This window comes from Adiantum capillus-veneris, chromosome 19 (genome assembly GCF_014529385.1).
Source record: "Adiantum capillus-veneris isolate H3 chromosome 19, ASM1452938v2, whole genome shotgun sequence".
Taxonomy (NCBI): Eukaryota; Viridiplantae; Streptophyta; class Polypodiopsida; order Polypodiales; family Pteridaceae; genus Adiantum; species Adiantum capillus-veneris.
In genome coordinates, this window is record NC_140949.1 from 48,133,995 (window position 1) to 48,156,923 (window position 22,929).

At 44.3% G+C, this 22,929-nt stretch overlaps 1 protein-coding gene across 12 annotated transcripts in view; it reads right to left on the reverse strand.

Moving 5' to 3' along the window:
* The window catches only part of LOC147433966 (microtubule-associated protein 70-1-like), an 89,381-nt gene extending 69,352 nt beyond the window's left edge, over nt 1-20,029 (reverse strand). For 5 of the 12 annotated variants that reach the window (XR_015185329.1, XM_086490592.1, XM_086490591.1 and 2 more), the window contains exons 1-3: nt 19,766-20,027; nt 19,537-19,677; nt 19,116-19,378 (exon numbers count right to left, since the gene is read on the reverse strand). Coding sequence is in view for 11 of the 12 variants with exons in the window: in XM_086490592.1 (XP_086346718.1) it covers nt 19,116-19,378; nt 19,537-19,580 (307 nt within the window). In the remaining variant the exon portion in view is untranslated. Of the gene's footprint in view, nt 1-19,115; nt 19,379-19,536 lie in introns of all 12 variants that reach the window. The other 7 variants (XM_086490586.1, XM_086490583.1, XM_086490594.1 and 4 more) reach the window with 6 other exon arrangements.
* Nucleotides 20,030-22,929: the final 2,900 nt, after the last annotated feature.

A 22,929-nucleotide genomic window follows, 5' to 3' on the forward strand; every position in this document is an offset into this window, starting at 1 on the left:
AAGGCTGCCTAAGAGAGCACAGACAACATGTCCAAGTTGAGAATCTTGTGAGATGAAGGGAGGCAAACTCCATGTTTGGTGCAGGTAAATAGGGGCTAACGCATCCTTTAGATTTTATGTTTTATTTTTTATGAAAAAGATCCTTCTATTGGTTGTTGAAACTGCTCAATGGGCTACCTCTCCCCTAGTGTTACGTCCCCAAACATCTGAATGGGCACCTGAGTTATGTCCGACCAAGCGTGAAGTTTGAACGTGGCCACTTTCTAAGTGAGTCCTATACATAGGTCTCAAGTTTCACTTGTGAGATATCTTGTGTGATCACCACACTTGGACTCTAGGCCCTCAGCAACTCTACCCACAGACCCTTATTGGTGTGAGCTTGGTGGTATGGGACACCAATACTTGTGGTAGAGGTTTGAGGTTGGCCCATTGGCTACAAGCCCCCAAGACCATTTTGGCTCTCTGGTGGGAGGTAAGCCCGCTGTCCGCTGTCTACACTTGCCTATGAGTGAGTATGGCTTGTGTCATGTCGTACGCAGGATAAATCCAATGAGAGGGTAACGATGGTATCAGAGCCTCTTCCTCATATGCATTTGATAGGGCAACATGCAAAAACCCATCAAAGCTCATGAGGCAGCGATGGCCTAGCCTGATAGGCTCTCTAAACTCTTGCATAGGGTGGTAGGGAACGCTACTAGCATGACAAGAGAGCAAGAGGGGCACATGCTAGCTGATGGTGGAAATCTATAGACTATGGTTAGTTTCTTTTCGTTCTTTGCATGGATTCTCCTGTGTGGAGGTTGATGCTAACGTTTTTCACATGGACACTTGATATGTTTTCTTTTTATCTTGTCGTCTATGATACCAGTCGTGCTAGGAGGGTGTCCTTGGGAGCTGCCACTCCGAGGATAGGGCAGCACTCTCCAAGTGTGCAGTGAGAAGGATTTCACTGTTGGAGTGTGTTTTGCAAGCTGAGTCTAGAGAAGAGAAGATAATTTTTTAACATTATTATTTGATGGCCGGATGGAGTTGTCGTCCATGGAGATATCCTTCTTCTTGTTGTTACCCACTGGTGAACAGCGAATTGGACTTTACAAGCCTGGTAATCTTACACACAGCACCCAGTGGTTGATGCACTCTGCAGCATACCCAATTATCTCTTGCTGAGTTTCCTTTTTGCACACAGTGCACAGCAGCAAGGGCTGCATCGTGTGCCAAGGGGTGGCGGCTCGTGCCGTGTTGGGAAATGCTGAGGGAGCACAGGTTGCACTCATAGGTCAGCCTAGTTGCACTAAGGCAAGGTGGTCCTTTCTGGTTGCTTTTGGCTGCTCCAACGCATGCAGCATGGGGGCTGCCCACCTAGAGGCTGGGCAGAACCTTGCCGCAGCTGAGGTCGGTATTGCTCACACATGTATGCAGGGCGGCATTGGTTGCAAAGTAGCCAGTGATGTGGCATCGTTGCGGACAGCATGCTTGGTCGTGTGTAGTTGCGTGCTCACATGGGCAGCTTCATTCACGGGCAAAGTACTCGTACTGTGAGGGATTAAGATACTCACTAGTCATCCAAACCCTAGCCCCAAAAATTTTAGTACTATGAATTCTCTAACTATGGTGCATCAACCGATGGAGGAGACGCCACTATCTCCTCCCAACTCCACACATGCGCACTCATTATCCTAGGAACTCTCCTTCTCCATCTCCTGCCATTGACACATCTCTTGTCCCCATGCTTCAACGCCAATTGCAAGAGATGGAACGACAACTCATGAACTCGTGCAGCACACCGATCCCGTTTCTGCCAGTGGCCATGAGCACTTTGCCTCCTCAATTCCATCTTGACTCTTTGAAAGGGGAGAGGAAGGAGTGTGAAGAAACCACCATTGATTCATGGCTACCAAAATGGACGGCTTACTTTGATTTGTACCACTGTACTGATGCTCAATCCATTGGTCAGATAAAAATCATCCCACAAGGCAAGGCTTACACATGGTTGGCCCGGTTACAACCTCAGTCAACTTGGGTATTCACAAAGATTGGTTTTTCCCTTGTTACTTTTCCATTCACCTCACAACCGGGCTCTTATCGTCCCGCTTGAGTAGTAAACTAAAGAGTGTATGTTAGGAAAACATTGGCCGCCCATGTTATAAGTAAAAACACACAGCTTTGCTCTAAAGGCTGTAAAAGACAGCTTTTGTTATGAACCTTGGAGTTGCTGCCCTCATATTTTTAGTCGGTCTTTCCCGCTTGCTTTGTAGAAGTTGACAAGTTCACATGCTACAAGAAATTGTTCAAGTTGGAGATGGATAAGGACTCTGGACACTTACACACAAGAATTCAAGAACCTCCTTTTTGATTGCCCCTGGCGTACCAGAACGAGGTCTTGTGTAATCCCATTGCGTCACTTGAGGACATCTAGAAGTTTGTGAAGAACTACAATAACACTTTGGCTGTAAGAAGGAGTGGCCTGCGTTGGGGGAGACCTCTAAGCGCGGCACCCCCATGTCAAAGTTGCTGCATCAATAGCCTCAAATCAATCAACTGCACTTCTAAACGAAATTCAAGGAAAATGGCAAAGTCAAGACTTTTTCTACCGAGGATCAAAAGAAGAATCAATAGGGATGTTGTTTTTTATGAGTTGAAGAGCTGGTACGCTGATGTAAAAGATAATGCGGGTGTAGAAAATGCAAGTAAACAATCATAGATTTTGAGAGGATTGCAAAGGTCACCTAGTTGAAGTAATGCTAAGAACCCATGGAGTGGCAGCTTATGTGAAAGAGGAAGTCCTGCAAAATCATCAAATGCATCAAGGAAGGGTAAAAGAAAGGTTGATGATGCCCTAGGGATGCCAAATTTGAGTGCAAGCCATGATGACGGTGATTCAAGTGGTCAGAGCACAGTCTTGATGACGTGTTTGGTATACTTTCTATGAAGACTCCGAATGAAACAAAGGATGCATGCACCTGGCAAAGATTCTTGACCACGTAGAGCCAGGAAAGAAAGGAATCGTGTGCAAAGATTGACTTATGATAGTCATGTAATTCACCATCGTGTATTTATTACGAAGATTGTGCTAGATGTAGAGCCTACTTGTTTTGAGGAGGTTGTTGGAGATCCCAAATGGATTCAAGCTACGAATGAGGAAATGGATGTCCTTGATGCTAATTAGACATAGAAGTTAGTGCCATTGCCAAAAAGCAAGGAATGTGATTTGATATAAATAGACCTACAAGGTGAAACACAATGCAGATGGCACAAAGAGCACATACAAAGTAAGATTGGTAGCAAAGAGCTACGCATATACTTATGGCATTGATTATGAGGAGACGTTCAGTCCTTTACGAAGACGAGTTAAGTATTGATACATTTTTACATACGTGACATGCATATGATTCAACCAATGAAGATACCCCAACAGCTGGTGATAAGTTAAGATCGCTTTGTAATAAGTTATCTTGCACCCCCTCTAGATAAACGTTACCATCCACATAAAGGAATTGCGCATACATAAGTCTGTTTGTATGACTTATTCTCTGGAATTGACAAATGTAATGGAAGATATCAAGGAAGAATCTACACCTATGCCTTATACAGAGTTGTAGGAAGCAACAATTGAAAGCTTTTTGACAGATAATGATATATGCAAGATTCTACCATTCAAGAGGATGTTGTTGACTTGCATGTTTAGATGTTGATGGTGTGAATGGAGTTATATAGGGCACAATGGTTTCCCATGGTGACTTTCAAATACCGAATTAAGATGTCTATGGTGTGGAATTGGATTGCCAAAAGATGCTTGATGGTTCCAAATCTAGAGTGCATGGAGATGGTGAATAGCGGCCACGACTTCGGTAAATACCATCAACAAACCAAGTACTTTATCTTTTCAAATTCATAGATTTGTCATATTAATGCACATAGATGCCAAGGTTGTCAAGTCGAAAAGACCATATTTGGTTCGCATGATGTTTTGCGTGTGTCATTTGCGCATTGCACTTGAGCCACGTGGACAAGCTACTGGTACAGATATTCATCCAGTATCCTCAGCATCAGCACCAACAACATTAGCATCAGCCCCTAGCGTTTCATATCAGCATTCAGCCCTAGCGTTTTTACAATTCTTCAACATTAAGCACTCAATATGAAGCATCTAGCCAATGTATCAGCATTTATGCAAGTAATCACAGCAAGTACTCGCTCTAGCAATACAGCAAGGGGGCCCTTGAGGGTGATTGGAACCCAACATGCAGTGTCATCTCTCTCTCTCTCTCTCTCTCTCTCTCTCTCTCTCTCTCTCTCTCTCTGAGCAGAGACGCCGTTCAGGGAGCATGCCCCAGAACAGTTGGTATGATGAGGAATGCCGGGACACTAGAGCTAGACTTCAGAGGGAGGTGCTTTTGGGGAACATCACGCATAGGCAGTCACAGATTGACTTCCGACGCCTAGTGCGGCGGAAGAAGAGGGCATTTTTGGCTCGCCTAGAGCAGGATCTATACCAGCTATTCTTGAGTCAGGACTCACGTGAGGCGTGGAGGCTCTTTCATGAGCACTCCCCCACCCCCTCACTTCTACAGAGGCCTCGGGCCAGTATGCATCATCTTTGTACACAGTTCCTGAGAAGCCCCCCCTTCCCGACCCCCCCGATCCATGCCCGCACACATGTGGTTTTTTCACCGCTGAGATGGTGAGGAAGGCCATTGACAGGATGAAGACTGGGAAAGCATATGATCATGATGGCTTAGTGGCTGAGCATTTCATGCATGCCAGAGATTTACTAGCAAAGCTTCTAGCAGTTATGTTTAACCGTGCCATGTGTGAGGGCTTGCCTGATACCTGGAGCCTATCTACCATTGTACCTATCTTCAAGTCGGGAGACCCTATGGAGCCTAGGAACTATCGCACTATCATGATTGGACACACATTGGCACGGTTGTATGCATCTATTCTTGAGCAGCAGCTCAAGAATAGATGGGCAGAGAGAGAGGGGATGCGCACAGCCGGGCAGGCAGGTTTCAAGAGGGGTTTTTCTACTCTTGACCATATCTTGACACTCAGAGCCATCATTGAGGAGGGCAGATCGCGTGGGAGACGGATCTATTGTAGCTTTGTGGATTTCCGTAAAGCATTTGACACAGTGCCCAGAGCGAGATTGATGCGCAGATTACAGCAGATGAGAGTACCCACAGAGCTCATTTGGGGGGTCATGGCATTATACAGGTCAGTAGTGGGGCAGGTACGCACTCCACGGTCTATCCACACCGGTTTACTCCACTATTGGGGTGAAGCAGGGCTGCCCGCTCTCTCCTACTCTATTTGGTATGTATGTAGATGAGGTTTCTGACTACATTGAGAGAGATGGTGATAGAGGTGCACAGCTAGCGGGGACATGGATTCCACTAGTGTTATATGTTGATGATATTGTTTTGATTTCTGACTCTCCGGAGGGGATGCAACGTCACCTGGATGCTTTGCATAGGTTTGCCCAAGAAAGTGGTTTGTCCGTCAACCTTGGTAAAACCAAGGTCATGGTTTTTAATACATTATACCACCCCACAGTGGATCAGGAGGTCAGCGCCCGCCTTCACATACGGACAGAAGAAGGTGGAGTATACAGATGCTTACACTTACCTTGGAGTGGTTTTCAGTGGACCAGCATTTTCATTGAGGAGGGCAGCAGAGACTAGATTGACCAGAGCCCATGCAACATTGGGTAAATTGGAAAAGATGTGTTCACAGGTTCAGTTTCAGGAGCCTCGGACGAACCTCTGGCTCTTTGACACTTTGGTGGCCTCTATATTGCTCTATGGAGCTGTGGGGACCTTCACTGGACCATCACGGGAGGATAGGCCGCAGTGATGGATGGGGGGACATGGAGAAGCCTCTGGTCTCTATGATCTCGCGGCTCATTAAGGCCAAGACTTCAATACCACATGCTATTATACGAGCAGAGCTAGCTGCCTCCCCACTGGTGGTTGAGGCGCTCACCAGATCTGTCTCCTTCATACACAGCATGTGGGAACTTCCCAGAGACAGATATGCACGCCTTGCACTTGAGTCCTCTCGACAGTTAGCCGTGCAGGGAGATACAACATGCTGGTATGGGAGATGACGTCATGGTTTCAGGCGCATGGGTTCAGCATAGACAGATTGCCTCCTTTCCAGTACTCACTGGATGCGCCCTCTGTGACTCTTACACAATCCGAGATCACCAGGCTCATTTGCCAGGACTTGACTCAGCTAGACACCAAGAGGACATGGATACAGCCAGTACAGGAGCTAGGCACGAAGATGGCTTTCTACAGAGAGCATCTCCTCCAGCTTACGAAGGATGGTTTTGTGATGAGGCCCAGATACATGGACACTCACCTGTCTCATGGGATACAATGTGCTATTGGCCAGATACGCACATCTTCACACCAGCTGCGGATCGAAACTGGGAGATACAGCGGAATATCAGCAGAGGCCAGGACATGCCTCCTGTGTGACATCGAGCTTGAGACAGAGTTGCACTACACATGCCACTGCCCCGTCTACTATGAGATACGAGGCCGCTTCCATTGCTTGTTCAGAGAGGGCTTTGGACCATTCTCTAGAGTCATGCGGTATGAGGATCAGAGATGCCTGGGTTTGTTTTTGCTCGAGCTACGCAGACACAGAGAGAGCTTGATGAGAGGAAAGACTAGCCAGTCTCAGAGACAGATCACAGACTTCTTTAGAGCTGCCACTGGACACCCGGAGGAGTTACTACCACAACAGAGCTCATCACTTTACACCAGAGGCATACTGATCGACCGAGCGACTGAGCTGGGGAGATCCAGACGCCCACGACTGCGGAGGACTACACAACATCGACAGAGGCTGCAGTAGAGGATCTGGGTCACTTTGGCTCAACATGCACGACGCCCGGTCAGACTACTGACCATGGGGGAGATTGATGAGATCCGCCAACGACCGATGCTGGAACTCCTGTGATCTAGTTATCCCAGCTAGCTGTTTTAGCGGCTTAGTCCACACTCAGCAGTCTAGGATTCCATAGTATTTTATTTTGTTTTTTTGTCATTTTGTCATCTTGTTACTCTCACTTTGTATCAGATCCACCACATTGTAACTTTCTGGTCTCATAGGTCACTTTGGCCTTCTGAAGATGTTAATATAACATTTCATTTCATTTTCATCTCTCTCTCTCTCTCTCTCTCTCTCTCTCTCTCTCTCTCTCTCTCTCTCTATATATATATATATATATATATATATATATATATATATATATATATATATATATGAGATACGTGGGCGTTTCCATTGCCTATTTAAAGAAGGCTTTGGACCTCTAGATAGAGTCATGCAATACCAAGATCAAAGGTGCTTAGGCCTGTACCTACTGGAACTACATCGGCACAGGGATAATCTAATGAGAAGACAAAGAGCACTACAGCCTCAGAGGCAGATCACAGATTTCTTTGGATCGAGAGAAGCAGGAATGGAAGGAGAAGTAAGAGGCCAGCAGCAAGCACAAAGGAGTACCCACATTCATACCAAAGGCACCCTCATTGACAGGGCGATTGAGCTTAGGAAATCGAGACGACCACGACCGAGATGCAGAAGCACACTTCATCGGAGGAGATTACAACAAAGGATTAGAAGTATTCTAGCCAGACACCAAGAATGCTCCTAAGAAGTTTATCTAATATTTTGTATTTAGTTTTTCGCATTTATTTTCACACTTTCACACTTTTCAGACATTGTAACAGATTCACCACTTTTGTATCAGTTTGGTCTCATAGGTCACTCTGGCCTTTTGAAGACGTTAATATAACATTTCATTTCATTTCATTTCTCTCTCTCTCTCTCTCTCTCTCTCTCTCTCTCTCTCTCTCTCTCACATTGTGTTCAATTCAGTTTCTCTCAAGTGACGTGTCAAGGGAGATGGCACCACGTGCCAACGAAAAAGAACAGAGTGAACAACTTTAAGCACTTCAAATAACAACTATACTGAAAGAGATAGATGACACGGGACGGGGAGTGGCGGAATTCCACCCCAAAAGAGCATTGGTCCCAAACTTTGGCGCCCCTTTCGGTATTTCTTTATATTACTTGAACTCTGTACAACGCCGATACTCCATCCTCTGCAACTCACGCGGAGCATGCCAGAGAATGAGCCCTTGGCTCATATTTGAAGGCCCTTGACCATGAAAAGCATCAAACTCAAAAGCATCTGGCCTCAAAAGCTGCCACCCAAAGCTGCTCAGTGTAAATCACGGAATCTGTACACCTGCCGTGTCATCATGTCGACGCGAATTGCAAAAATCCGTACAGCTGCCACATCATCAACTCTTCGTGTGTGTGGGCTTGCTTTATATTAATGCCTTTATGTCACTTGGGCCCTATCATACGAGGTCCCATAAGTTGGTGGGAACTCTTCTTTAAAAATAGGCCACTCGGCAAGACTTTGAAAGTCGGTAAAACTTCTTCTGATGCTTCGACTTCTTCTGCTTCTTCTTCTTAGGGTTTAGGCTCCTCGACCAGGATCTGCAGGTTGGCTCCGTTCTTCAATGGCTTGACACGTCAACAATTTGTGACATCCCCCCTTCTTGAAAGAAAGTAATCGTCCACAATTACAGCATATCTGCAAAACAACTCAAGGTAGCTCCAAAAAAAAATCCGAGGGTCATTCCCAAGGGACAATCAGTTCTCATTCCAAATCGGAGCTCTTGATTTCTTGGGTCATTGGCTTCCCATAAGAATCTCATCTAATAAGGAGTCTCATTTCATATTGGAACTCTTGATTTCCTGGGTCATTGGCTTCCCAGAAGAATCTCATCCAGTAAGGAGTCTCATTCAGATTGGAGCTCTTGATTTACTGGGCCGATAGATATAGAGGCCTTTTACAACCAAACGCCCCCCAGACCGTAGCCTGCTTTGTTTGGAGGTTCAAGCTGTCACAAACTGCTGACGTGTTAAAGCCCTGAAGAAAGGAGCGAACTTGCAGATGTCGACCGAGGGGCCTAAACCCTAAGAAGATCAAGTAACAGAAGAAGAAGTCCTACCAACTTATGGGGACCCCGTCCAATGGGGCCCCAAGTGACATAAATGAATAAAATAAAGCAGGACCCCACACACAGAGAAAGACTTGCGCCAATACTAATGACGTGGTATCTGTACGATCGAATTCCGGAAATTGCACTGAACATGATGACGTGGCAGGCTGTATGGATTTCCGCGTTTTGTGATGACTGTTGTACGGAATTCCGTGATCTACGCTGGCAACTTTTTGGCATTGCTTTTGGACCAGAAGCTTTTGAGTTTGAAGGCTTTTCATGTAAAACCGCTTTTCATGCCAAGGGCCTTTAAATATGAGGTTAGGGCTCATTCTCTAGCCTGCTTCCCGGAGAAGGTGCAGAGTCTCGAGTACCGGCTTGTACTATGTTGATGCAATGGGGCGCCAAGGTTTGGGGCAAATACTCTCTGGGGTGGAATTATGCCACTCCGTGTCACGTGTCATATCCTCTCTTTCAGTTCAGTTGTTACTGAAGTGCTAAAAGTTTGTTCAGTCTATTCTTTTCTATTGGCACGTGGTGCCCGTCTTGTGACACAAGCAACCAAACGCTCCCCAGACATCTCGTCTGTGTCGTTTAGAGGTTTTCCAGCATACAACAAAACACTCCCGAGACATCGCGTCTACTTCGTTCCAAGGTTCAGACAATACCAAAACATCATTTCTCACTACTCCACCCGGGAGTAAATCACCAAGCATTGAAACCAGTATTCAAACCAAGGTCAAACAGCTCAAATTGGCACCAAGCCAGGTTCAAAACAGATACCATCCATTTTAAACAAATTCCAAATAGGATCACCAAACACGTTTAAATTTAAAAAGCAATCTCGACATCAGTCGAGCTCGAAAAGTCAATTGATTTTCCATCCTCAAACTTGCACCAAAAATTATGTTTAGGTTCCTTACATAAAGGTCATAGCCGATTGTAGCGTGGTCCATCAGCTCTTGGATAGACAGTGTCCCTGTGCCCGTGATGGTAGTCCCAAGACATAGCAATCTCACTCCACCTCGAAGGTTATCAGCTGGAGAAGAGACACCTATTGCGAGGTGTCCAAAAATTTCAAGTCATATTCTGCTAGGGTTTATGTAGCAAGCATTTCAGGATACCCCACTGTGCCAGAAGCTACACTGCGAAGAAAGATATCTGAAGGTATATAACTACAAGCAAAAAATTCTTGAAAGCTTGCCAAGTCCTTAGAGTATGCGGCTTGGTAGCTATAGACATCCACCACTGTATGGCGCTGCCTCTGAGAAAAACGGTAGCTCGAAAAAAAAAAGTTTTGATTCTTCCCTACATGTGATGGTGTCACAAACGAGAGCGCATAACAATATAAAATATACTCGGATAAATAGAATTTATCACTTAATACTGAAGCCAAAGGATATAGAGAGAAATAAATAGAGAGAGAGAGAGAGAGTGAGAAGATCGACACAGTACTGGGGACCAGAAGATGGGCTGGTCCCCCCCCTTAAAGAGAATCCTTTATTAGGGAGAATCTTTTTACAAGCACAAGAACCGGAGAAAACCCCTCCGTTCTAAATCTCTGACTCGATGGTCGTTCCTTCCCATAAGGGAAATCCGAGAGACGAGCTCTCAATCCTTTTTCCGTCTGTACTCGGACTCGAGACTCCGCAGACCATTTCCGAATTCCGTTCCCGGAATTCCCAAGCGTAGGCTGAAGCCTTCTCGCTTCTCCTTCGCGATGAAGTACCTGCAAACACACACGCAAACACGCGACAACAATTTGTATGGCGAATCCACAATAGATACATGTCGCTCTTGCGCGAGAAAAGCGACTTCCGTGCTTCTTAGTCTCGCGATCTCTCGCGTCTTCTGGTGGCAGAGTTTTCTCTTGCTTGCGTTGGTAACCCCCTTTCAATGAGGGCATGTGGTGCTTTCATAGCTTCTTTGCCACGGCACAAATAGCTGCTCGCGTAGAGATCGCGGCCGGGTTTTTTTTTTTTTTCATTTTTTTTCATTGTTCTACCCGAAATAGAGAGAGAATTCGCGAGCTGGTTTTGTTGCTTTATTTTCTAAGTGGCTGCCCACTTATTAAGTGGACGGCCGACATATTTTAAAATTGGTTTGAACCTGGCCCAAAACTCAATAAAACCTTATAAGTTTAAAACAATGCTTTTCACAACACTTCCCAGGCGTCCCTGGATGCAACCACATGCACGAAGTGCACTGCAAACATAGATTCCTCGCGGGAAAGCGTCTGCTCTTCCCGGAAAACTCGTTAAAATTTTCTTCTTTTTAAGAAAAGCTTCTTCGAACCCATCTTTATTATTGTGCTTGCATCTTTACGCGTATTCCTCTTTCCAGTTCGGATTTCCTCTCGACTATGGATATCCCCTTTCCGATGCACCCGTCACCCACCTTGTGACGCATCAGGAATACCCATCACCTAGTCCTTTCCTACCGAACTTACGGTACAATCCCCTTCATGATGCTCTATGTCACTCATCCTATGCCGCATCAGAGATATCCGTTCCCGGATGGTCGGATACTTCTTTCCGATGCTCCCTGTCACCCATCCGATGTGACGCATCAGAAGTACCCGTTCCTGGTGGCCTTACAGATATTCCCGTTCACAGTGCTCCCGTCATTACTTTGAATGACGCACTAGGAATACTCTATACTCGGATGTCTCCAATGAGAAAAACCCTCTCACTTTTAAATTCCAATAATTCATTTAGAATTAATTTTCCTTGGTGTTCCAAGCGAGAAAACCCTCTCACTTATAAATCCAATAATTCATTTAGAATTATTTTTCTATCAGATAAAGCCAATTTAGCAGCATCCCTCTCACTTATAAACAGTTGTCCTCAACTGTAGAGATCGAACTGAACTGCCGGGGAGAAACCGGAAAATTTCAAATCTTTCTCAATGGTGAGTTGAGCTAGTCCTTTCTCAAAAGAGAACTTAGAAATTAAATTACACAAAAATTCAATAATTCAATACTTACCTTTCGAGTTCATGTCCTTCCTCTAGTACCTCGAGGATATCCTTCACCAATCATCAAACTTACGAGCCATGTAAGAACTCGTCATTCGCGTCTGTCCAACAGATTGGCAGTTTCCTCATCCGAGAATCTGTTAACTCAATTCCACCTTCTCAATTCCGACAAGAATAATCCTCCTAGAAATCAATCTAGGTCTATGTCCTTGCGCATAATCCTACGCTGTTAGTCCAGAGGGTATTAAACCTCTTGTGTCCTCCCACATAGGGAATGCCCAAGTCATAGAGCATTAAGCTCGATGTCTTTCTTTCACAAACACAGTTTGCGATAACATTAAAGAAAGTTCTTGTTCCGGACTATCGCTCAACGTAGGCGGACGGTTCTAATCCGAAGATTCCTTGTGCACGGCGGCACTTCCTTCCAATCTTATCCTCCTGCACGTTATTACCACCAACAGTGTTTTCCCGACGCCCATTAGAGTCTCTTTCTTACAGAATCATAAAAAATGATTCACCTTGCGAGCATCAATGACACCTTGCAAAATCTCAGGCAAATAGGATTCTAGCCATAGCATTTTCTGAACGTACGTTCAAACCCGGTTCACAATAGAGCGAACCCTCTTTGATTCTCAGGGATGTTCTCCCATATTGAATTCTTACCATTTTGAAACGGTTGGCGAACTATATTCTTACGAACATACTAGTTCGAATTTATTCCAACAGCGTGTAAATGCTACTTGACCTGCTCATGGAGAAACATATACCGCAACCAAAAGTTGCTACTCTAATGGTAAAAGCACATAGCGTACTCAATGATCAACGACCATCAAAAAACCTCTTCTCCGTAGAGAAACTCAAATTCCTTCTACCAAACACATCTCAAATAGAGATTCTCGTGTCGGACTATCCTTGCGTGCAAAAAGGCGCTCAAGAGAGTATAACAAACTCTCATCCAATTCCTTGCAATAGGTCTGGATCTTCGTGTGTTATCCATGTACCCAAAGGTGTACATAATTCTTAAGCTGAGAGTTTTGGTGAACCTAGGAAATTACCTTCCCTTCGTAAGATCCTTAGAGCGAAGACACTCAACCTGACGATCCCTTGGCTTGATCTTAGAGCAAAACCCGCTCATCAAATAAACTAGGATTTTAATCCTTGGATTCCTCGAGCACAGGTCGTAGTCGTCGCTTCTTCCTTCCCTCGTAAAGAGAGTGTTCATTCACTTGTGCGAAAAGCACTACCATATCTTCCCTTCCCGGGTAGGGGGTGTTGGTTCATAAGCTTAGTGAAAGCTTTTCTTGGTTGAAAGCTCGGAATGGTTCCTTCCTTTCTGCCGTCCTACCCGCAATAGCAGGTAATTTGTTTTTGAACTACCGGATACGAGATCAATAGTTGACCTTCCGGATGGTTGAGCAAACCAATTCATCTCAGAAAACAATGTTTCAAATTGATCCTACTCTCATAAATACTCGAGAGTGATTGTCCTGGTTAGACACATGCATATCTCGTGCATAAAAGCAATACGCATTTTATGAGTTCCTCAAAGCTTTAACTTTGATCAAAGACCTGCCCTCTCACTTAAAGTTTGAGGGTCAAAAACTCAGGAGTTAGATTGAATTCCCTTACTCCAAACTTTCTCCGGATAGCAATGTATCCTTCGAGGAGAGGTAACAAAAATTCGTTGTTTCTGTGTTCAATGGTTCTCGTCCCACTGCGGGGATTGTATTCTATGTACACTAAGGTGTACACTTTCAGCTTTTATTGCTGACTCCACCATCTGCTGCAAAGTATCTTGCAAATGGGTTTACAAAATTCGGGCAAAAGTCCTTCGTTAAATTTGTTCATCTTTCCTTCCTCAGAGAGGATCAAGAATGGAGCTACCTTGGCAAGAGTGAACCACTACTTGCTTTGACTCGCTCGTGTACCTATTGGGCAAACCAATCCCAATCTTCTTGGATGCCTTCCTCAAAGCTTAGAGGAAAAAAATTTGTCGGAAAATTCAGCCTAAATTTGCTGTTGTAAGTTCCTTGCAAAGCTTTGGTATACCACCAAGTACTTGCTATCCCCTTGAGGTGTTTGGTCACATGCCTCATCTTCGACGCTTTTTCAGAAATTGCCGTTTGCAAAGGCAACTTCAAACTTGTCGAATAAAAGCGGTAGCTTTCCGGGCATCTTCCCTTACGTCAAAAGTATCAAACTTGACTGGAAGTGTTCCTAGGTCTAGAGACCTTCTTCATATCCTTCCAGGAATGACAGGATTTCATGGCTATAGTTCTGGATTGACGTTCATGGATATTTGTTGGATTATGAAGGATCTCGAGCATTCCGCTCCTTGGATTCTCTAGTTTCTTGAGCATCATGCTCTTGTCGCCTTCTCAGAGAATCCCAAGTCTTGTGTCGACTTCTTGCAGAGAGAAAAAAAATTCCAACTCTGTGAGCTTTTCCTACAGGACTTAGGTTTCCGCCTGTTTACTTCTCTCTTGGCTTGTCATGGCTTCTTCCCGTATCTTCCCAGAGTCGTCCTCCTTTACAGAGAAAGAGAGGAGACCATGCTCTGATACCACTGTCACAAACGGGAGCGCATAACAATATAAAATATACTCGGATAAATAGAATTTATCACTTAATACTGAAGCCAAAGGATATAGAGAGAAATAAATAGAGAGAGAGAGAGAGAGTGAGAAGATCGACACAGTACTGGGGACCAGAAGATGGGCTGGTCCCCCCCCTTAAAGAGAATCCTTTATTAGGGAGAATCTTTTTACAAGCACAAGAACCGGAGAAAACCCCTCCGTTCTAAATCTCTGACTCGATGGTCGTTCCTTCCCGTAAGGGAAATCCGAGAGACGAGCTCTCAATCCTTTTTCCGTCTATACTCGGACTCGAGACTCCGCAGACAATTTCCGAATTCCGTTCCCGGAATTCCCAAGCGTAGGCCGAAGCCTTCTCGCTTCTCCTTCGCGATGAAGTACCTGCAAACACACGCAAACACGCGACAACAATTTGTAAGGCGAATCCACAATAGATACCTGTCGCTCTTGTGCGGGAAAAGCGACTTCCGTGCTTCTTAGTCTCACGATCTCTCGCGTCTTCTGGCGGTAGAGTCTTCTCTTGCTGGCGTTGGTAACCCCCTTTCAGTGAGGGCATGTGGTGGTTTTATAGCTTCTTCGCCACGGCACGAATAGCTGCTCGCGTAGAGATGGCGACCGGTTTTTTTATATTTTTTTTCATTTTTTTTTTCGTTGTTCTACCCGAAATAGAGAGAAAGAATTCCATGGCTGGTTTTGTTGCTTTATTTTCTAAGTGGCTGCCCACTTATTAAGTGGACGGCCGACATATTTTAAAATTGGTTTGAACCTGCCCAAAAACTCAATAAAACCTTATAAGTTTAAAACAATGCTTTTCACAACACTTCCCAGGCGTCCCTGGATGCAACCACATGCACGAAGTGCATGCAAACATAGATTCCTCGCGGGAAAGCATCTGCTCTTCCCGGAAAACTCGTTAAAATTTTCTGCTTTTTAAGAAAAGCTTCTCCGAACCCATCTTTATTCTTGTGCTTGCGTCTTTACGCGTATTTCTCTTTCCAGTTCGGATTTCCTCTCGACTATGAATATCCCCTTTCCGATGCACCCGTCACCCACCTTGTGACGCATCAAGAATACCCATCACCTAGTCCTTTCCTACCGAACTTACGGTACAATCCCCTTCACGATGCTCTATGTCACCCATCCTATGACGCATCAAAGATATCCGTTCCCGGATGGTCGGATACTTCTTTCCGATGCTCCCTGTCGCCCATCGGATGTGACACATCAGAAGTACCCGTTCCTGGTGGCCTTACAGATATTCCTGTTCACAGTGCTCCCGTCATTACTTTGAATGACGCACTAGGAATACTCTGTACTCGGATGTCTCCAGTGAGAAAAACCCTCACTTAAAATTCCAATAATTCATTTAGAATTATTTTTCCTTGGTGTTCCAAGCGAGAACCCTCTCACTTATAAATCCAATAATTCATTTAGAATTATTTTTATGTCAGATAAAGCCAATTTAGCAGCAGATGGCTTATACCCTATAAGACATAGCGATGAAGACAGGAGGGTGGGAGTGGCTAATAAGTCGAGGGTCGAGCTAGGAAGAATCTTTGATAAATTTCTCTGTGAAACTTGGAAGCGACATCTTGCTCTGTCTGCTCTTTGGTAGAACTGGTATGCTTTCAGAAAAGCACACGCCTGAAGCTTTGATACCACTATCACGAGAGATGGGCACCACGTGCGACGAAAAAGAACAAACTGAACAACTTTAAGCACTTCAAATAACAACTGAAATAAAAGAGAGAGATGACACGAGACTAGTGGCAAAATTCCACCCCAAGAGAGCACTGGCCCCAAACCTTGACGCCCCTTTCCGTATTTCTCTATATTACTTGTTGAACTTTGTACAACACCAGTAGTCCATCCTTTGCACCTCACGGGAGCATGCCAAAGAATGAGCTCTTGGCTCAGATTTAAAGGCCCTTGGTGAAAAGCAGTTACATGAAAAGCATCAAACTCAAAAGCATCTAGCCTCAAAAACTGCCGCCCAAAGCTGCTCAATGTAAATCGTGGAAATCCGTACACCTGCCACGTCATCATGTCAGCACGAATTGCAGAAATCCATACACCTACCATGTTATCATGTCAACGAATTGCGGAAATCCGTACAGCTGCCATGTCATCAGCTCTCCGTGTGTGTGTGGGGGGGCGGGCTTGCTTTATTTTCATGCCTTTATGTCACTTGGGTCCCATCGGATAGGTTCCCATAAGTTGGTTGGTGGGAAATCTTCTTTAAAATAGGCCACTCGACAAGACCTTGTAAGTCGGTAAAACTTCTACTTTGGCTTCTTTTGCTTCTTCTTAGGGTTTAGGCCCCTCGGCCGAGATCTGCAGGTTGCCTCCGTTCTTCAGTGACTTGACATGTCAGCAATTGTGACATGAAGTAAAGTAATTGTTACAAGCTTGGACACTCCAAGCGAGAAATCAATAGCCACATACGACAAAATTTGCAAATAACCAAACTTGAATAGAGAGAGAGAGAGAGGACTCGACACGGAATGGTCGAGTTTCGTCCTCAGATGCAATGGCCCCAAGACTGGCGCCCCTTTTGGTATTTCTTTATTATTGCTTCGCAAAGGTACAACTCCCCGAGGGTCCAGCTCTCTCCGAGACTTTGCGTATATATTCCTCTGAAGAGTCCAAAATTGAAGAGAATCTACGAGGTTCTCTTTCCCCATCCACTTTGCATCGAGAGTCAAAAAGTGCCCTTATCCAAATTATCAAGGTTTGTCCCATGGTAGTCACCCTCAAGCCAATGTAACCATCAGCTCCATCATGCATAGTATTGACTAGATACCATGACATCCCCACTAATGTCGCCAGTGTCCAGTAGTAGGTGTAGAACTAGGTACTAACATATGCTCCCAAACACAACACACACCACGCGCGCACACACATGAGTATACATCAAAAAAAACTCTCTTGAATTTCACCCACTTCTTGGTTGCTTCTCTGTGCAACAACAGAGTAGATCAAAACATCTATGCATTTCCTTTCAAGTAAGATGCCGCCCTTCGTACCTTGGAGCAATCTGAGAAATGACCTCGTGAGAAGGGGATGTCAAATTGTTGTATGAATTTAAGGGCTCAATGGGTGTCTTGATAGCCCAAAAATGTGTTAAACTTGACTGCTTGACCCCAATTCTTGAACGAGGTTTCCTCCTTTGAACTACTAGATGGCTCCCTTTGCCTTCTAGACTTTTTCAAAAATCGGCTTTTCTTGCTTTTTCTCCACTTTTCCAGCTTTTTCTCATCCTCACTAGAACTAGAGGACGACGAACTCTTGGAACTCTCTAAAGACGAAGAAAAATTTGGGTCATCCTCGAAACAAACACGCTTCTTGGATATACTCACCACCTCGAAAGTCGATTCCCGGCCCAAATAACTGGGAAAATCCGTTGATTTCTTCCTCTTCCAAGAGTGCTTTAAGTTTTTCATCAATTGATTCATCTTCTTTTCAAGAGCAATGTCGAACTCTTTCATCGAGTACAATTTCTGTTTTTCTGCACTTGGCTTTGCTATCTGTTTCATTACCGACTTGATAGGCAGATGGACAACCTCTTGCCGTCTGGATTGAACCTCGTCAAGCGGGTAATTCTTCAAGTGATTCATATATTTCCAGTATTTGGAGTACTTGAGCAATGTTCTCATACACATGTCAACCTACACTTGATGTTTGTACTCCGCTTTGTCGAGATTTCCCGTCGGAAATTTGCCAAAATCTTCATTGGTTTCTTCCATTTCCATGCTAGGACTCAGCTTTTCTTCATCCCCCCGAACCAATAGTTGGAGGAGTGTCATCCTTGTCGGATTCTCCGCGAGAACCCGTGTGTGCTTCAGAGAGGATCGGATCCTCCGTAGAAGAAGAATAGAGAGAGAGAGAGAGAGAGAGAGAGAGAGAGAGAGAGAGAGAGAGAGAGAGAGAACATGCTTTGAAGACTTCCAAAAATGCCATTAGCAGTGGAACATGTGTCTCACATGCAATCATATAAAGTTCCTAACTAGCCAGCCCATATAAAGTTCCTAACTAGTCTTGTTAGCTTAGAAACAATATTCAAATGAAATACCCCTTTGTATCTTCTCCCTTTCCTACCTCCCTCTCCCTCTCTCCTTGATTGAGCTTTCCCCGGGAGTTGGGACCATGTACTATATGACACATTCTTAGCCAAAGTTGGTAAGGTGAATAAATGTCATTCAGTTAATTCTTGTAAGCATAGAAAAGTTTTAACAAGCAAGACTAGCACCAACCTATAGTGATCTTTGTGCTGCTTTCTTGGACAAAAGGCAAACATCATTTGAAGCAGCACAAGAAAACCAACGAGATTGTGTCATAGTAGCATTCAATGGAAAGAAGACTCTAAGGCATTTGAAAACTATGGTAAAAACATACATGCACACACATCAATCTGTTACGTGCACAATTGTGTCAATTTAATTGATCAATTCTTTTAAAAGCTAAAGTCAAAAGGTAAGCACACTTTGTAAATTGTTCAGATAGAGAGCCTTGCCTCGAACTTCATTTTCAAGACGAGTCAACTCCACTTTTAAAGGATTAGAGCCATGAAGCAGGTTGAAAGCATCCTCTGTGTCCAAATTTTGCTTTGCTCCACTTCTGCGCTTAGCTTTTCCTTCAGATTTAACCACAGTTATGGGCGGATATACTACACCATCAAGATGAAGGGCCAGCATATCACTGTTGTTGTGTGGAAAGTTTTCATCCTTTTGAATTTGAAGAGTATCCTCAGACATTGCGCTGGAAAACTGCAAAAACCTGCTCACATCATTACACTTACTTACATGTAAAGCCAATTGCTTGAGAGAATGTCATCCGTTCTCCTGCATCTGTGGCTACGATGAAGAGCAAAAAGGAACATGCTGGGCCAGCACACAGACAATAACTCTGTGTGATAGGTAGATATGCTGACTTACAAGACAGGAACTCTGTAATTCTCAGGTTGAAACCAGAATGGCATCTAATGCACTGACGTCGAAGGCCCGTAAGGCCCCCGAGACATAATTTCCTGTCTGTAATCTCCTGCCTGAACAATAGGCTATCCCAAATGACAATGGCTGCAAGGGAGACTAAAAATAAGCATAATGCAGGTGCAGAAAAGACGGTGGTCACACGTACTTTCGCTTACAAACGACCCTTCATTACCCTTCTCTCTAATTTCCATTCGGAACAGAACAAAGAAAGAAGTGGCGATGGGAAAACCGAAGTTTGCATCTTGTTTTATGTGTCGCATTCATAGCCGGAGAGCTCTCCGCGAGGTACAATATAATATGCAGGAACACTGTGCGCTTCTAAATTGCACAAGAAGACAAGGATCTGCGAACTCCAAGCTGAAGTCTCGGATATGGCGGGCACTTTACTGGAAAGACCAAGCTCCGGCTATGGCGGCCCGGGGGCACTGGGCATTGGGCATTGTCATCAATTGGGTAATAAAAGATGGGAAAATTACCAAAATACCCCTCTAATTTGTGGAAATTCTCAAAATACCCCTCAAATTTCAAAAATTCCCAAAATACCTTTGTATCTATTTTACTTGGATTGTTCACAATTACCTAATCTTTATTCTTTTTTGACAATGGAGAATCGTTTTTTAGTGCTTAGCATGTAATTTGTCACAAATTACCTCCCAAAAAAAAAGACAATTATGTCTAAAAATAATGAAGCAATTCATCTCCAAAGCCTACATAACCAGCTCAAATTCTAGTTTTAGTATCTTATAATGATAGACAATCATTCTTTTTATGAAAAGCTACAAATTTTTTTATCTTTGGATAAATTTACTCTCACAACCAGGGGTATTTGGGAAATTTGGGAAATTTGAAGGGCATTTTGGGAATTTATGACAAAGTATGATGGGTATTTGGAATTTTTGAAATTTGAGGGGTATTTTTTGGGAATTTCCACAAATTAGAGGTAATTTTCCCATAAAACCTGTTAGAAATATGGAATCGTCTGATTTTCATTATAAGGCTATTAGGTGTAGGTCCTAGGAGGACTTGCAAGCACGTTGACAGTTGTCCACAAGAGGCGCCAAATTGTGCCAAAAGTAGTCCAACCACTAACGATGGACCCAAAACAAGTAAGGAGATGATGTGGAACTTGTTCATTGGATAGTGCCTCGGCTCAAAACTCGTCTTTGGTATAGGTTTTGGTGCTACTATGTGCCCACGATTCAAATAAAATCGTGTGAGGGCAAATCTTTAAAAGATGCTAGGGACGGAGCCTGTAAATATAAAAGTCTAATGTTGGCGGTCAGTGCATGGCAGCAACCATTATTTTGAGTGCCTGCATGTTTTCCGAGCATGAAAGAGAATCGTGGAGATTTTGAATTCTCGCTGCATGGAGGAGTTGGAGTTGGACTGCAGCCGATAGTCCACATCTCTCTCTCTCTCTCTCTCTCTCTCTCTCTCTCTCTCTCTCTCTCTCTCTCTCTCTCTCTCTCTCTCTCTCTCTCTCTCTCTCTCTCTCTCTCTCTCTCTCTCTCTCTCTGTGTGCGAGAGAATGTCTTCCAATACATGAGGATCTCCCCCCCTTCTCGCACCCCTCTTGTGGCATCTCATGCTCAGACCTCTCCTTTCTCCTGGTCCTATTGGCATCCAGTCTTCTCACGCCAGTCTTTTCAAAGATGCTAAGGCTTAGCTGGCATTGAAAACATGCCTCCATCTCCATGTTGCTTGTGAGCCAAAGGATGGTTGAGCGCTCATGAGGCCCTAGGCCTCCTTCTCCGTGTTGCTAGGGCATAGCTGCCAAGGCATGTTTCAAGGCTACCAGGGCATAGCTGGTGTTGAAAACATGCCTAAATCTCCAAGTTGCTTGTGAGCCTATGGATGGTTGAGAGCTCATGAGGCCCTAGGCTTCCTTCTCGGCGTTGTCATCCTTGTCTCAAACTACTGCTTCAGTTTTGTACAAGGATTTTCATTTTCACTACCCTTACTCTCACACCTTTGTGTATGCTCATCTAATACACCTCAAGAATCAAGTGGTTGCCACCAAGATAGACCCTAGCCATAAATTGTTGCTAAAGAGCATGTTGAGGCTTACTTTTTGCCATACGCCCATGGCTCTCCGAAGGGGTAAAGACAAAATATCAAGGTGAACGACTGCCAATGTAATTTAAGAATGCCCTTCAAATCTTGACATGTATGATGTGTCCAAGCTTTAAACCTAGTTACGAGCTAACTTGGACAAGGTGTATTAAATAACATAAAAGGAGCTCATTCATTGTTTATTTGGTGAGCCAAAGGCTCTTTTGGCAATATCTCAACGCGGAAGCCACCACGTGGCATTAGATTTAAATTTTAAAAAAAATAAAAATAAAGCATCGTTGCCATGAAAAGCTCTAAAATAAACTCCGCCGTGAAAAGCTACCAAGTGAATAAAATCAAAAAGCACTCTGTGCAATCTTCTGTTCCTAGATCATCAAGCTGGAGGGTACTTCGGATGCTTGCCGATGTGATGAGCACTCTCCATCATAGATCAGATATTTCGTGCGATCAACCCATGGCAGAAGTCTGTTCTAGTGCTACCAAAACAAAAGATATCAGATTTCAATCGATGATCAGCTGGCCTGAGTCGAATCACGAAACTCATTGCCTTCAAAGGCCTGTTCAGCACATTGGCGATGTAGACGGTAGAGGGCGAAGAAATGGAACAAGTAAACATGAAAGTGGACATGGGGCAGAAAAGCTTAGGATCGATCACACTGAAGCTTATGATGGTTATGTTCAAGTAATTAAGCCAGCGGCTTCAGTGCAACTAGCTCCTTGCGCTTTTAGCAAAGTGTGTGAGGGGATTAGTGGCAGACAACTCAATGTCGAGGGAAAGGCATTGGTCAATATTGCCACTAGTGCAAGTCATGGCATGTTGAGCCGTTGGCTTCAGTCGCACTCCTCGTCCAGCTCTGTTGATAGCCTATCTGAAAATTTGATGAGGCAAGCATTTTGGAACGATCTGCAGACAAACAGAAACATCTCTCATGACCCATTCAACACACAATATGATGTCCGCGATAGTTGGTTAATGTGTAGCTCCAAGGAGATGCAGCAGCATTGCAGTGGTAGAGCATGCCGTCAAAGACGAGGGTGACCAAGAGGTGTTGTGCCACCACCAAAGACCAAGCAACATGAGCATGAGGCACGTGAGTAGCTGTAGAAGTTGTGTTACCATATACATGTTTTTCCCTCTTTAGGAGTTTTTTTCCCCCGTGCATTGTATATACGCCCATCACTCTAGGGCTATCTATCTTTTCCATTGCACACTAAGTAACACACACTCTATTGTGTGCCTTGAGCTTCCTTCGTCTTCTCCAA